The sequence below is a fragment of the Dipodomys ordii genome, unplaced genomic scaffold, assembly GCF_000151885.1.
Source record: "Dipodomys ordii isolate 6190 unplaced genomic scaffold, Dord_2.0 Scaffold24, whole genome shotgun sequence".
Taxonomy (NCBI): Eukaryota; Metazoa; Chordata; class Mammalia; order Rodentia; family Heteromyidae; genus Dipodomys; species Dipodomys ordii.
Genome location: NW_012267240.1, coordinates 11626530 through 11643749, shown reverse-complemented (window position 1 = coordinate 11643749; position 17220 = coordinate 11626530). Strand labels below are relative to the sequence as shown.

General features: G+C 38.1%; 1 protein-coding gene across 2 annotated transcripts in view; it reads right to left on the bottom strand.

Annotated features, from left to right (window-relative positions):
• Positions 1-17220, bottom strand: part of Nebl (nebulette) — a 319353-nt gene that overhangs the window by 10150 nt on the left and 291983 nt on the right. Inside the window, exons 23-24 of one of the 2 annotated variants that reach the window (XM_013014763.1) lie at positions 14762-14854; positions 13426-13575 (exon numbers count right to left, since the gene is read on the bottom strand). The exons of the other annotated variant lie outside the window; for it this stretch is intronic. Coding sequence (XP_012870217.1) covers positions 13426-13575; positions 14762-14854 — 243 coding nt within the window. The remainder of the gene's footprint in view (positions 1-13425; positions 13576-14761; positions 14855-17220) is intronic. 2 annotated transcript variants of the gene reach the window in all.

The window sequence follows — 17220 nt, the reverse complement described above, 5'->3', positions numbered from 1 at the left end:
TGTATGTCTGAGTCAACCAGAAAAATGGTCAGATAAGGTGATGGTAGGGGAATGAACCCCAAGATAAGTATTCAAATTTTTTTCTTTCATGCAACTATTTCTAACATATTTATAAGATGATTTCTATGTTGTTTAGTATGTCCCTCCCCCACGGTATAACCCCTGTTTTCACTGTATTTGATGTTGGTATAATTTGTGGAGGGGAAGGGTAAAAACAAATTGTTTAAATAGGGATACAGGTGGACCCATTGCAACAATGAGATGTACAAGTCATTACATCAAAAAACGAACTTTACAACTTTGGCGGGGGGGGGGGAGAGAAAGGGTGGGAAAGGATGGAAAGGGGAAACAAAGGAGGAGGTAACAATGCTTGATAAGAAATGTACTCATTATCTTGCCCATGTAATTGTAACCCCTCTGTACCATATTTTCACAATAAAAAAATGTCTCTTCTGCTGCACAATAAAGGTCTTCCACAAATAGCCAATCCTAATATCCTCTATTAAAAGTTTGTTCTTAAATGGAGAAGAAGATAAAACTAAAATAAAGAAGTGAATAGTTAAGGTGGAACCATGGTGTGAGCTTTTTGCTCAAACACAAGATGAAAAAAGTAAAAAGACAATGTTTTTCCTTCTTGTTTCTGATTTTATTTTTACCAGTACCGAGGCTTGAACGCAGGGTCTCACACTTGTTCCACAACTGGTACATGACCACTTGAGACATACTTCCAGTCTAATTTTTTGCTGGCTAATTAGTGAGAGAGTCTTGAGAACTTTTCTACCTGGTTTGGCTACTAATTATAATCCTTCAGATCTCAGCTTCCTAATGAGCTAGGCTTAGAGGTATGAGCTACTTGCATTTGGTTAAAAGTAACATTTTTTAACAGAATTTTTAAAAAAACAGAAACTAGAAAAAGGAAGACATGTGTTTTAATAGGCAAAAAAGTAAGTGAATCAAGAGGGAAGAAATCCAAGATGGAGGATGTCCCCACATGGGGTTTGGGGGGATTGTGGGGAGGCAGAGAAATAGAATAAGGATTATTTAAGCACCCTTTTGTCAATGGAGCTTTGTACATTGCTCCTTTACTATCACAACTGTCTCCAGTAATTGTCATCCCTACTTTGTATTACTTCCAAACAGAGACTAATACTGCAACACAACAAGTTCTTTGCTAGGGGAAGGCACAGTATAGATTCCAAGAATTAAAACAGGGAGCCAGTTTAAAAGGCCCCACAATAGCTGGCCCAAGTCAACTTGCTAAAAAAAATGGCATTATTCACTGTAGATATAACATTAATTGAGAAAATAATTCGAGAATCTTTCTCAGAAGACCTCAGAGACCTACAATTTATTAAATCCGAACATGGAGAAAATCATCCTTCAGAAATATTCCAATAAAGACTACAGGGTACAATGAAAAGATGGTCATTATTTTCTAACACTTTAAAAGCTTTGGCAGCTAATGCATGTCAAAGACCTCAATAAGGTTTTGTTTGTGCTTTAGTTTTAGAAGGAGTCTATTTAGATGATCAGAGGGGAAGTGCTGAGAGACAAGGCATTTAGGAGAGTAATGTTTGAAAGTGCTTGTTGAATAATGAGTTATCTGTACTATGCAGAAGGGAGGTAGAATTGCTGATTGGTAAGCCCAAACCAAAACGTGACAGTCTTGCTCAAATAGCTTTGAAACATGTCGTCAAGTTGTATGGCAGAGCCATGAGTGCCCACGATGCATAAATCTCCCCACACTCCATGAATAGGAACCACATCCACATTGTTAATGACTAATTCAATAAGAATTCACTTCTTAGCCTAAGAGATTTCTTAGCTCTATAGAAAATGCTTTTCCTTTTCCCTGCAGAAAAGACAAAGGCAAATTATTATTTATCAATTTATTTTTAGGTTTTAGTTTGTTTGGAGGAGGAAGGTGCTTTTTGTTTTGTCTTCTTATCGTTGTTGGCAATACTGGGTTTTTGACAAGGCGCCTTGTACTTGCTAGGCAGGTGCTCTACCACTTGAGCCATGCCTTTAGTAGCCCTTCTTGCTTTAGGGTCGATGGAACCTCCTAACTAGGCCTTTATGTAGCCGGTAGTATAAGCTTGAATCACTACACAGAGTGTTAAATTATTAAGCTGAGGTCATATAACATTTTCCTGGCTGGCCTTGAATTATGATCCTTTCTCAAGTAGCTGAAATTACAGGTATGAGTTATCACACCTGCCTTTCTTTTGTTTGCTTGTTTGTTTTGTTTGGGGCAGCACCAATGATTGAACTCAATGACTCATACTAAGCAAATGCGTATACAATACACCAAGCAGGCCTGGACTCCACGTTGGGAGAGGGTGATCATATCACAATTAGTCACCATATGAGAGGAACAGCAAGCCAGGCAATGATATATATGCAAAATTGAAAGTTATCGCTCAACTCAATGCTGTTCCTAGCCATTAGTTAAAATTGAAAGTTATCTCTCAACCCAATGCTGTTCCTAGCCATTAGTTTTCTCCTTCTATACTTCCATGTTATCTATGTGTTTTCTATTTTTAGCTAAATTTCATTACTGTTACTATAATATATACTTTAATATGTAATATAACTGTGATAATAGCAATATTTCATTAACATTTTTTCTTATTTCTTTTTAAAAATCTATTTATTGTTATTGTAAAGGTGATGTGCAGAGGAGTTACAACATAGTTCAAAAGGAAATATATTCTTCATCTGACTTCTCTAATCCTAACATTAATTTAAAATTGCAAATCTCTTTATTGTGGTAAAATCAGCTGGGCGCTGGTGGCTCATGCCTGTAATCCTAGCTACTCAAGAGGCTGAGATCAGAGGATCGTGGTTCAAAGCCAGCGTGGGCAGGAAAGACTGTGAGACTTTCCAGAAAAAGCTGGAAGTGGCATAATGGCTCAAGTGGTAGAGTGATAACCTTGAGAAAAACAAGCTCAGGATAGAGCCCAGGCCCTAAGTTCAAGCCTCAGGACTGGCACTAAATAAAACATACCTGAAAATTATCACTTTAATCATTCAGTGAACATTTCTTTGACACTAGGTACATTAATATCAGTGTTGTACGACCCTGCAGTCTCTTCTTTCAATTACTTTTATCTTTAAGTAGTTGTACAAAGGAGTTGTCATTCAACAAAGCAGTTTATGAACACAGTGGGTCTTGGTCCATGTCACACCTTCAAACATTCTCACCCCTCCCTCCCAACTCTCCCCTTCCCTCACTTTTCCTAATTTTGTAGGATATGCATTGAATTTTCAACTGTGTTTTCATCCCTTTCTTCTCTTGTCTTCTCTTCATCTACCCACCTCCCCTTGACCCCATCTCACCCCTTTCAAATACTCATTTCCTGGTGTTTTTGTTGACCTTTGATTTAGCCTTTCTGCAGTCTCTTTTAAGAAAATGTAATACATGTAAAACTAATTAAGCACCAGGTATGTACCCCTGTGAATGCTAAGGGAGCAAAGCTGTGCCATAAGACTCTGCTGCTGAGAATATAGAAGATATGCACCCAAGAGAAGCTACATAATACAAATTAAATGCTTACATGTAGAAGTACCAACTTAGCTTGACATCGCCTTGCCTAATTTCAGTGCTAAAGGTCTGATTTCCCAAGAACACCTTAATCTCAGGCAATTGGGGGCATCCAGTTCCCCTACTCAATGTGTCTGGCCCTTATTAAACACATCACTTGATTTAGTGAATGTAATTTTCACCATAATCTTCACTTCACAGAGAGAATATGCAGATCAGTGACATAAAGTAATTCAGTCAAATTATCACAGCAAGGTGGGAGCCAGGATTTAGTGCCAACAATCTGAGTCCATTGCCCAAACTCTTGACTACACTAAACCAAAATAATTGTGGGAGAAATGAGAAGATAGTGTAAGATCAATTTCCACTTAGCCACTATGGATTCCAGAAGTGTAAAGGCACTGCAATCTGGAGTGCACAGAAGCTTCCAGGACTGATGAGGTCCTCATTAAAAGACTGACAAGCAGGTCCCCTCCTAGAGGCAGACAGAAGTGACATGAAGAGAAAAGCAAAAGGAAAGGTGTTTAATTGCTGGAGGAGATGCCTTGTTATACAGGCATTGGGTACTCTGTTGACCTTGATTTAGAGATAGGTGGGCAGCCTCAAGGGATAAATGCAACAAGAATTATGTGTGTGAATAGTTGATAAAATGTGCCAGAACATCGCTGGAAGGAATGAACTTTGGGAAAAGCAAACTCAAACCATATAAAGTGGTACCACTCTGGGCTTTTAGATGGATGTGAATCCTTTTGGAGTCTTCCAAGTCTCTGGCAAGATGGAGGGAAGGATAAAGAAAAGGGGAAGGAAGAAAGACAGGGAAGGAGAGCCTTGTTTCCTCTCCCCATTGCAAATACCACGGTATTTTATGTTGGGCAATGATCAGTATCCTGTGTGCATAACTTCCAGGCTATGTTCAATGGGGCATCCCCTAGAGTGACTTGAACCCCCCATAATGATGACACCTAACAATCTTTAAGATCACTTTGTCCAGAACTACCTGAGAATCATCCTTCTTCTGAATGGGCATGAAAACAAGGAGGTATGAAAACACTGTTACCAAAGATGTAGTGAGAATTTAGTATTAAGAATTTAGCTGCAAATGCAAGCAAATCTAGGAGAGGATCTAATCATTTTTTCCCAACTTTTAAATAATCAAGTTGATAAAATTGCTTAAAGTGAAAATTAACTAAATTGGATATTTCAAGATTATAATTTGTCAATTGCAAAAGAATGTATACAGTCCTTGTACTTTCTAAATTACAGAGACACACACATCACATTTAATATTTCATTTATGCACTATTACGTAATAAGTAGGATCTCATGCTTACTAAGCAGGTATTCATACCTCCATCTCTGTATTCTCTGGTTGTTTTTGATATAGAATCTCACTTTTTGCTTAAGTACTTCTAGAATGTTATCATAAATCTCCAAAATATTCCTCAATATTATTAAGATATCTTAGCTCTAATTTGAATGACTTTGCCGGTGAAATTTGACTAGTTCCACGAGTGCAGAAAAGCAGTACATTTTGATTCCAATGCTAAGTGGGCTTTCTCTAGGAAAAAAAATAACTCTGTGAATATTCTCTGACAGAACTGATCTCAGCATAGTATGGTTTAAGTATAATAGGTTATCTTCTAATGTAAGAAATCCCACTGCTCTGTTTGAAAGTAATATAACCAATTGGCTCCTAGATTCAGGATCTGAATTTCAACTCACAATGTTTCTGACTTCTCAAGCTTTCTTTTCTCATTTCAGTTATCTAAGACAGAATAGGAGTCCTTGATTTGTGACTAGAAAAATTCAAACCACCAACATAAGCAGGATCATGACTGCAGAAGAGAAATGAATTCCTTCCCAGAATTACAGTCTATCATGATGTTCTTGTTGCAGCAAGTCCAGAGGGTGTACATCTGTGTGGGTGCACTACCCCCAAAAACAGAACAAAAAAGAAAAGAAATAATGCACCATATGGATATATAGTTTCCTAAAAAGAACTATGTGGCGGGGGCGAGGGGAAGTTTTATAAGATTAAAGCAATGGAGAATGTAAGCATGATAGGTATACAAATATGCTATTTTCACTGTGTAACCCAAGTCACTACGAGGAACTTGCAGACTCAAATTATACCATGACTAAAGCCCCAGCCTATAACAAACCCCAATTTCCTTAGTGAATACTACTGCAATGTTAGATGAATCGATCTTTTCTATGAAGACCTGTTATTCCAGCAGGATGAAAGAAATTCTTATTATGCTATTACAGAAAATAGTCTATAAATACTGGACAATGCATGGGATGTATTGTCAGGGCCTGGGTAATGTCTCTTAGCTTTTACATTCAAGGCTGGAACAAACCACTTGTGCCACAGCTCTACTTGTGACGTTGGGGTGGTTAACTGGAGATAAGAGTTTCACTGACTTTCCTACTTGGCTTGGCTTTGAACTGGGATCCTCAGATCTCAGTTTTCTGAGTAGCTAGGATTACAGGCAGGAGCCACCGGCACATGACAATGTGTGTATAATGCATTTTAAAAAGAATAAGGCCTGGACTACATCCTTGATTTTTTTCTTGAACTTTTGGATTAAAATACAGACTCTTAGGAACTAATGCAATCCATGAATTCCCAAATACAGTGTTTTTTGTTTGTTTGTTTTTTTTTGCCTGAACTCTGGGCCTAGGCACTGTCCCTCAGCTCTTCAGCTCAAGGATAGTGCTCTACCACTTGAGCCACAGCGCCACTTCCAGCTTTTTCTGCTTATGTGGTGCTGAGGAATCGAACCCAGGGCCTCATGCATCCAAGGCAAGCACTCTACCATTGAGCCACTTTCCCAGCCCCCCCAAATACAGTTTTATACTGGATACCCTTAATAACAGGCCACAGGAAACACCACATGGAAACACAGCTCAATGTTCATGTCCCTGACATGAAGTAAAAGTGGAAAAGTATGAGAAAATTAATGTGTAATTGACCATCTGCATCCAATGAAGTCCCTGTTAGTTGGGCTAGGACTAGAAAAAACACAAGGGTATGAAGAGTCACTGTCAGATAGGGACAGTCACAGAAACTAGCCATTATGATCAAATGTGTATAATTTTTAAGGATATGCAGATAGGAACTAGGGAAAAGCAAGACAGACAGCCAAATAGTACACTTGGGCCCAACAGATAGTGTATGGTACCAATCAAGAACCAGCAAGGACTAGAAGGTCTGGAAAATGTACTGTGAGCAGACCAGGGATTAAAGTAGAGAACAAAGAATGGGAAACATGGCCCTAAGGCAAGAAGAAAAGAACCCAGATAAACTGAGATGAGGGCCAAACAAAAACACTAAAACGCAATAAAATACTTCCACTTCTGGTAGGGTATCATTTCCAACTATGGAAATTTTAGAGGTCCTATAATGCCAGGCTCCAAATCCCATGACTCACTAATCCTGAGGCATGGAAGCCTAAGAGGACAATGGGCACCATGTTGAAATGGAAAGTGGGAGAAAAGTAGGGAAATTTGTCACTGCAGAGGTAATATGATCCCCCTTTAAAGTCTCATAGATATGTAAACATATACATCCAGTTAGCCACCCAAGCCTGGGCATAAATTTCGATGCATAAAACTCAATGCTCCTGTATCCATTTTCATGGCAAGAAGATGAAAACTGAGAGAATCTCTTTACATGCATGCCACTTTGCATTTTATAAAGCTTTTCCCCAAAAGTCTTCTCACTGTACACATATGCTATGGCCACATTTATATCCTTTCTGGCACTCAAACCTGTTTCTCCCAATCCTGTCAGCCTCTCAGGAAATACACTTTAAATGTTTTATTGTTTGCTACTTTAAGTGTCAGATGTTTCTTCTTCATAGGCATCCAGGACGCTTTGATTCGATATTGGCATATCAATGAAAGACACATGTGCTTCCAGGGACAAATGCTATTCATTAGTATTTGATCCTGTATCCAACTTAACACTCAGAAGAGAAAGCTAAAGATGTTTCTTTCATTCCATTCCTACTGAGAATGAGAAATATGAGTTCCTCTAAAGAGTTCAAATTCAATCACAAACCTGACACTTTTTCTTGGGTAACAATAGAACTCAAATTTTCACACAATTTATAACATGTGCTTTTTGTAGACTGCATGTGCCAGACAGATGGTTAAATATACTCGTGTGATAGCCTGCTAACTGGATTTCACATTATAAAGGAATTGTAATTCATTTTCCTGTTGACCATTAACACCACTTTTTTTGATAGTTAACAAACTTGTCAATGACAATCTTGAAATAATTCACATACACAATTGAGACTTGGTACTTGAAAGCATTTTCTTTAGAAAAGTCAGATTAGGAATAAATTGGATTTGAGAAGAGGGATGAGGTTGAAGTTACTAATCAGCAATTATAAAAATAAAGTACCGCCTAAAGTAGAAAAGCTCACAATGTTTACTTTACATGAAAACAGACAGCTCTAAATCTGAAGTATGTTTGGTTTTCAGTCCAAATGCCCCTCAATGGATGAATGGGTCAAGAAAATGTGATATTATATGTGTGTGTGTGTATGTATATATATATATGCACACATACAAATGAATTTTACTTATTCATTAGAATGATAGTGTACCATTTGCAAAGAAATGGAAATATCTGGAAAAAATTATGTTAAATGAAGTAAGCCAGGCCCAGAGAAACAAGGGATGTGTGTTTTCTCTTATATGTGGAAGCTACATTGCGCTTGTAAGTCAGTATTGGGTAATATGCAAGTTATACAAATGTGCTAACTGAAATATGGTAGATTCAAGGGAGAACTCAAATATTTTAATTCCTTAGAAAGTCAAAATCAAATTTCAGCAAAATAAACCACCGGGAATCAGGTACTCAAAAAAGGGTGAGTGGGATCAAGATGAGAGGAGGAGTAGATGAATGAAGAGAAGAGGAGAAAATGCAATGTAAGAATCCTACAAAATTCAGAGTAAGGGGAGGGAGGGATGGGTGAGAATGTAGAAAGGGGTGACAGTGATTAAGATGGATTCATAAACTGGTTTATTAAACGGTAACTCTTTCAGGCAACTACTTTAGGATAATAATAAAAAGAAAAAATATATAATAAAAAAGAAAAAAACTAATTCTTGTGTGTATTTAAGGTTTAAAACATGATGTTAGAGGATATATAGAGATAGAAAAATGATTGCAAGAAAGATGCAGAGTAACATATCTGTCATCCCACACTTGTGTATGTATAAGAGCATAAATAGAGTATGACTACTTATTAACAATTCTATTAACTAGAGTCTTCGTGTTGTACACTAGTTCTCTAGATTTGTTCATTCTGAATAACTTCCACTCTCTTCCTATCCCTGGAAACTGCAGCTTTATTCTCCATCTCTGAGAATTTGATCTCTTTGAAAAATATTTTTTATAGGCAGGGTGCTGGTGGCTCATGTCCATAATCCTATCCACACAGGAGGCTAAGAAGTGAGGATTGTGGTTCAAAGCCAGCCCAGGCAGCAAAGTCCATGAGACTCTTATCTCTAATTACCCACCAGAAAACTGGAAATGGCTCTGTGGCTCAAAGCACTAGCGCACTAGCCTTGAGCAAAAGAGCTCAAGGACAACATCCAGGCTCCAAGTTCAAGCCCCATGATTAATTTTTTAAAAAAATACATATAAGATAAATGTTGCCATGTTTTTGTCTGTGTCTGGTTTATTTCACTCATCACACTGCCCTTCACATCCATCAGTGTTGTGGCAAATGGCAAGATCTCCCTTTTTAAAGCTGGATAATATTCTCTGGTTTATTTCTCCTTTTCTGTATTTATTTGCCAACTGGTATTTCCCTTGTTTCCATATCTTAGCTACTGTGAACAATGTTGCATGGCGCATGGGAATGCAGACAGTTTCAGGAGGTGATTATTTCACATCCTTTGGGTGGGCATTTCGAAGACAGCTGCTGGATTGCAAGGCTTAGCAACGGAGCTTCATACTGCTCCCCATCAGGGCTACCACCACCTACATTTCCACCAACACTAAATTAGGGTTTTCTTCTCCAGGAGTGAATTTTCTGGAAAGCTGCTGTGCCTTTTTTCATTTTAAAACTATACTCATGATTTAAAAAAACAACAACCAATAATCCTGAAGCAGGGGCAGGTGGCCATGTGTAAGTCAGAAAGCCTAAAACTTCAGTGGGAAGAAGAAATGAACTGAAAAATGAATGCCAACACTAGGCAAAGTCTTTGACTTGGTGGGTAGTATTTGGATTAAAAGAGATTTGCAGATACTCCTGGTGAACACATATCTATCACTTTCAAAACAAATGCATGTTTTTTTCTTTAATCACACTATGCCTGTGGGTAATATTCTCTTTTTGTTTGACTGGTTAATTTGTCATTCAATGATGGCTGTTGTCCTGAGGATTTAGGACCTAGCCCAAAGATCTTTGCCCCAAGCTAGCTTGTGAGGGACTCTTCTTGTGTTGTCTCCCTTTCCTGCCCTATTCACATGCTGACTGAGCTCTCCCTATTCAGTCTCTGTGGCTCCTGAACATGGTGATAAAGAAGCCATGATATGTAAGGTGGGATTTCAGAAGCCTGCTGGGCCCTTTGACTTTTCTGTCTTCCTACTCCTACAGATAGATGCAAAGTATAAGTAGGCTAACCAAAACCCTGAGGGAAGAAGTACTTACAGGAAAACAGAAATGTTCATGGGGAGTCTGTGCAGTAGGGTGATGCCAGACAGCCCAGGACCTGATCTCTACCATGTCAATGAGACAGGATGGTGATGCTCTCGGGGGACAGAGGCAAAGGTGAAAAGAAGCTGGGTGTGGAAAATGTGGAGCTGTACATTTTTAAGACAGAGACAACCATCAGTCTTACAGATGGATTCTACGTGTAGCATGAGAAGGAAGAGAGGATTTGATTTCAAGGTTTTGCTCAAGTAATAGGGTAAATAAGCATTAGCTAAAATGGCCAACACTAAGACAAGATCAAGTAGGGTGTCAGGGTGGCAGAGAAACAGGAAAAAAGATTCTGGTTTCAGACATGAGGGTGAGATGCTTGCTAATCATCCTGCAGTCAGATGCTTTGTCTGGCATCTGGCCATTGTTAAAAGTAGCAAGGTGCATTGGTTTGGATGTTTCTGTTCTTTTACATAAATGACCAACATTGATAATCACAGAGATCATACTGTACACAGTAAAATCCACCATGTTATTTTATATCACCAGACCCTCTAAAAGACTGTTAAGAAGGCCTCCTGTTTTCTTAAGGCCTGAGGAATCAAATCTCTTGGCAGAATCTAACTCTTCTACTGCAGAATGAATTTTTAGAAAAGCTCCCAGAGTAGATTAGGCCTTCAAGGAAGAGGCCCACTTATCTCTAGATCTAAACAATAGTAAATCTCCTGAAGCATAAAGACTCAGGAAAGCAAGCTGAGGTTACATTCAGCTGACCCTTGTGTCTGCAGAGGGGCTCAGTGCCGCCCATACTCTGGCTCTTAGGTTCTTCAGAAACCCATCTTTGAGACCCACAACGCCCTGAGGCTAGGCCCAAAAGGCATCAAACTACACCAATGTGCTATGCATGCCTCTGCCATTCTTCAGCCTGAAACATTCCTTATCCATTTCTTGGCTAGGCTAACTCTATAACCTGAAGCAATATTCCATCACAATGCCATTCTGAGCACAATGATTTTATGCATCTGATTCATGCACCAGAATTTGATGAGTTCTTTGAAGAACTACCTGTTTTTTATTCATGCCTTTTCACAGCATCCCACACATAGGGGAGAGATTAGATATCTGGCAACTGAACAGATGCAGTTACAGGTACCATTGAATACCAAATGGCTACCTAATTGGTACACCCTGTGGACAACAGGCCAAGAGTTCCAGGGTATACAGAAGTTTCTCTTCCAACCTAATCTCTTTGGAAGACAAATGCCATGGAACAGAGCACAGCACAGCAAGGCCAGGTTAAACGCTGGGGAATTCAGAAACTTGTTTTCAGTCAGTGAAGGCAGGACCAAGGTCATTCCAATAGGATTCTTTCCCCACAAAATGGGGAAAGTTCACAAGGTTGAAAAACTGAAAATGTCTATTTTGAAAAGTGCATCTGTTTTTCATTCCCCTCACCCTCCCTTTCATGCTCCAGAGGAAAATAGAAACACATAAAACACCTGGAGGCAAACTGAACACAAGTTCAACCTGAGGAGGGTAAAAACGCTAGCTGAGACTGCAAATGCAGCAATTGCAAGCACACAGAGACACTCACCACCCCTAACAGCAAGTTAAGGGAGGCCAGAGACATGCAAAGCATTACAGGAGACAGACCATATCATAGCGAGTGAACTAAAAACAAACCCCAAGATGAAAGCAAACCTCCGAGGGAAATCAGCAGAAAGTATCAGGATTATTTCCATCAAGGAAACTGAGTGTCACATGAAAATTAAGTTGAACTAATGTAATACTGGGAGGCAATAAAGATCATTTCAAACAATACTATTCAAGAATCAAAAACACAACTGGTTAAAGTTTAAACAAAAGTCTCTGTAATTGAATCAAAGTAACACAGTAGAGATGTAACAATGAAAACCCTTTGATAGCCCAATCCACTGGTGAATAGGCTGGAAAGTAAAGAAAGCCTGAAATAATCGCATAAGAGAATAAAAATATCAAGCAATCAAAGCAAGATGAGACAATCTAATGGATTAAAACGATGATAAAAAGTCAAAGCTGGAGAAGGCTTATGTATTCATGTTCATGAAAACCAAATGTGAATGAAGAAAGCATTCTACTTTTGCCTGGAGGAAACGAACTGATTGTTTATCCTAACAGTCAGAATATCCTCTATTTTATAAGAAAGACCTCAACAATATGGCTACCTAGCTGCCCACCACTTAATTCCAAAGTCACTTCCAGAACTTTCTCACAGATAGGAGAAAGAGTTCATTTGAATGCATGATCTTTAGCTTAAGAAATAGAAACCACCTTAAGATAGTTTTTCTTATAATCTATACCCTTCTTGTCATTGATGCTGAGTTAGAGCCGTAAAGTGTTGCTACTCAACTCTAGTGTCTCTTCCTCTGCTCAATGTCCTGACCACCAAGGCCATATCTGTGGTTTGAGACAACCAAGCACTACAGGAGAGCTTTCCTAGATATACCTGAGTATTCTTTTTGGTCTTACAGACTTCAGTCCCCTCATCTTTCTCACTGCATCAACACCCAGCTTCCACAGAGAGGGCTAATATTTGCCCCATCCTTTAATAACAGCTTTTTCAGCAGTTTAGCACCTCCAAGAAATCCACTGGAAGTTGTATCTCCAATCCACCAGCTTCAGTGTAGGAAAGGAAAAGGTGGGTATATAAAGTAGAGCAAAAAGATTAACACTGACTAGTATTTCCCATTTGGGGGAAAAAAACAACTCATATCCCAAATTTTATTACTGATTTCTTTTTGGTAAGATCTAACTCATTCTATGCATTTATATTGATATTTAAGCCCACACATACATAATGGCCTCTCAGTCACTCAAAGATTATGATAGATTGATTTTTTTCTCTCTTAATGGAAATCAGATACAAATTATGCTAAACTCTACTGAGACTATACAGATTCATCACGTACCACTCCTGTGAAACACTCACATTACAAATCCCAAGATCAATTCTGTCCTTATAGATGCATTTGCAGTGATAACAGTGAAGAAACACATACGCACACGTACACACACGTGCACACACACAGGAGATAACATGCAAATGCAAATTAGTGGTTTAAGTAAAAGACAGCTTTCTAAACTAAATATCATGTCTCCAATTAAATGTTTGTGCAAAGGTGCAACATACATTAGGAACACTCTAGTGACATAAGTGTCTGTTGTGTGTACCTCCTTCATCAGATGGTCTTGTTACTTCACTGCAGCAAGAAAAGCTAGGGTAGAGCTCAGAGATTTCTGACTTGTCATCTCCCAGACCTGTACCAAAAGTACTGCTGGAATGAGATCGAGAGCGATGTCTCCTATATTGACTTGCCTTTTCTATTGAGGAGAAATACCCAGACACATGAATACGTGATTTGAAAAACAGGAAAATCACTTAAAAGTTTTACAGGGAAGGGAAACAATTCCTTATTTATAATAATCCCAAATTTCAGCTATTACACGGTCCTATTCAATTCTTCCCAAACCTTACCATGCACTGTTCACTATCTAAAGAATTTGAAGCTTATTTACAAACATTTAAAATCTGAATTTTAATAAGAACATGGATTTAGGAGATAAACACAAACTAAGAAAACCCTGGGAAAATGAATACGTTTCTTTCAGACACAGCATCTGCTGATAAATATTGGCTTTCAAATATCCTGAGGTATATAGTATTCATTGCCTTTGTTTTTAGAAAGTTAAATGATATGGTGGGCTAACTACATGGATCAAATTAACTACAGAAGTATTCGAATCTCTAGTTTTCATTGGGGACTCAAAATTATGTTAATCAACAGTTATAGAATTTAATGATATATTTACAGCCTTTATGCTATTTAAAATAACTGCCTAGCTATCAAAGCTTTTCAGACCACATTTTCTAAACACAGTTTGAAAGTCTGAAATGTCAAATCATGTTATCACTATACAAAACCATTGTTTTCTTTTTTCTGATTTAATTATATATGTGCAATCTAAGTTAAAAGTCAAATAAGCTCCTTATGGAAAACTATTCATTGTACATTATATAGAAACTCAGAGATAAATTTTAAATACTTAGCAGTTTAATTGTAGGATATTTATGATGCTATATAGAAAACCTTTATAATGTCCTAGTTGTAATTTGTTGAATCTATCTTTAAAATACTGTTATATTTCATGAAACAAATTTTTTATGTTCCATCAGTTTTATCCAATCCAAATAACTGTATTTATAAACTCAGAAGGAATATAAAACCATATTCACCTACAAAAAGTTATGGTAAGTAAGCTTGAGACACCATCTTAAATGAATCTAGGAGAAACTAATCTAGGGTTTATTAAAAAGCTCTAGTGCAAGTTTTATTTTCATGAATAACTAATGGTACCTTTATGTAGCAATGAATTTATTTTTGGATTACTCTCAACTTTAAAATCTACAAGGAACCATTGCTATAATGAGCCTGTGCAGTTCATAGCAGCTTCATTTTCAGGAGGAAAAACCACATACATGAAGAGGAACTCAACACATGAGTAATACCAGAGAGCATATGTAGACTTCTAGACTGAATATTGTCTTCCAGGGGATCAATGTCGAAGATGGAACCAGGATCAGTGCGCCAGACTTTGAGATCTTTCACCAAAAGGAAGAAATCAACAGATCAAGAAGGAATTTTTTTCAAACCAGCACCAAAGAAAGACAAGCAAAAGGCACATAATACAACTGTGCTACAGAAGTCAGAGAACAATAAGAGAGTCACTTGCATGTGTGCATATTAAAAGGAGTTGATCACCAAATTTAAGTTGTTGCCTAGTTTCTTCCTTGGCAGGCTATGTTGAGCCTTGTTCAACATCTGTGACTCTTCCTGCAAGTCCAAAGTATGAGAGGTCCCTACCTGCAGCCCCAAAACTCTAATCACTCATGTCCTACATCCAAGAAATAGCCAGTGTTTGATTAAAGTTCCCAATTAAGGACACATGGATAGCATTGGAAACAACTGAGATGTTTTTCCTAAAATTAAACAAAAAGTTCCTCCCCCTGGTAACAGAAATGAGTACTGGAAATGTAAGCCTGTGAGAAGTCCAGTTTTCATTCTGAAAGCTCAGGAAGCCATTCAAGACAGATTTGTCAGTAAGTGTTCTGAACAAGGCATTGTTTGGAAACCATGGGGGATGAGAAGTTGTGTAGGAGAAGTTTCTTATCTCAGTTAGAAGGCAAGGCCTAGTAGGAGGAAGTTAGATCAGTAGAAGGTGGGTCCTAGTAAGAGAATTTAGATCATTATAAGGTGGGTCCTAGTAGGAGGAAGTTAGATCAGTAGAAGGCGGGGCCTAGTAGGAGGAAGTTAGATCAGTAGAAGGCGGGGCCTAGTAGGAGGAAGTTAGATCAGTAGAAGATGGAGCCTAATAGGGGAAAGTTAGAACATTATGGTTGTACTTTTCTGCAGGAAATACTGCCACCTAGTCCCTTCCTCTGTCTTCACTTTCCAGCAGCCACTACATATTCCTGCTCTAATGACATACTGTGTTACACAGGCTCAAAGTCACAGGGGCCAAGTGACCATGGACTGAAACCTCTAAAACTGTGAGCCAAACATCCCACTCCTTTAAATGAATTTCTCAAGTATTTTGTCACACTAATAGAAATATAGTGTCAACTTTAGCAAGCCAATGTATCCTTCTATCTTAATTAGAAATAAAATTCACTTTTAATCATTTCTGAGTTCATTGGTTGACCAACTGATGGGTATCAGGACATAAAATGAGCTAAGTCGTGCTATACAACTGGAAAATAAGAACTTAGTTATGGATATATGACAGAAATAAGACCACAGTAGAAGTAACCAATTGGCAAATGGAAACTGGAGACTTTCTTGACAGCTTTGCATGTTTACTTTATGTCAAGCATTATTCCTAGATACTATTATTATGCCTGTTTTGTAAATGAGGACACTTGACTAGTAAGTAGCAGAACCTGCAATGAAAATAGAAGCCCCCTAAACTTTCTCAGACTGTGTGACTCAGAAAATTCTACAAACTTGTATTTCCATACTGAGGTTGGTTTATTGGAAAGTTAATGTTTGGTGAATTTACTTCAATTTTTACCTTCATTGGTAAGTTTCTGATGAAAACAGATTGCCCCAAGAAGAAGAGATAGACTGACTACTGAATTACTAAATAAGTAGTTCAAAGGAAATATATAAGATGTAACAATTTCTATCTTACAGGTTATAAATACCCAATCTGAGAGTTTGTAGGTAGCTTCATGGTCTGTTCACAATCATCTCACTATAGTTCCTGGTCCCTGATCTTCGTAGGACCCTGGGGTAAGCACTAGGCCTACGGAGATGACTTGGATCCCTGTATGATCCCTTATGAGATACTGGCACGAAGGAACGAAGCTATCAATTTCTGTGTTACATTGAATGAAGACTTCATGATTCACCCATCCAACTTAATGTGATCCTTTGAGTAATCAAGTCGAGTTCAGTAAAGCCATCAGCTGTCTGTAAATATACTTGGAATGTGTCTTTAGGAACCTCTACTAGAGTCACTTTGGTAGTCATCCTAGTCTCTTGATGCTCTGGTGTGAGTGTTTTGTGTTAAGATATGACCCTAACATACTTATACTTCCCCTCCTAGCTTTCCTCTAAATGGCCTTTTACTAGTATTATTCCAAAAGACAAACTCTTTCTCTTAAAGGTGAAGAAAATGTAACACTGACATTACTGGGAACTGTATGCTACAGTTAGCCAAAATAGTCTTTCAGTTCCACAGTTAGAGTAGCTACAAAAATTCAGAGACTGAATGCTCTGAAGGAGACAAGAGTTAGTGAACAATTGAAATACATTTTAAAAATCATTGATTTTTCCTTTCCAGCCCTGCTTAATACTTTGCTAGTATTCCGGCTGATATTTCAAGCTATGTTCAATAATTTTCTTGCCTATTTTCCTTGACTAACTGCAATGATCAGGCCTCAAGAACAGAAGGTCTCTAACTTGT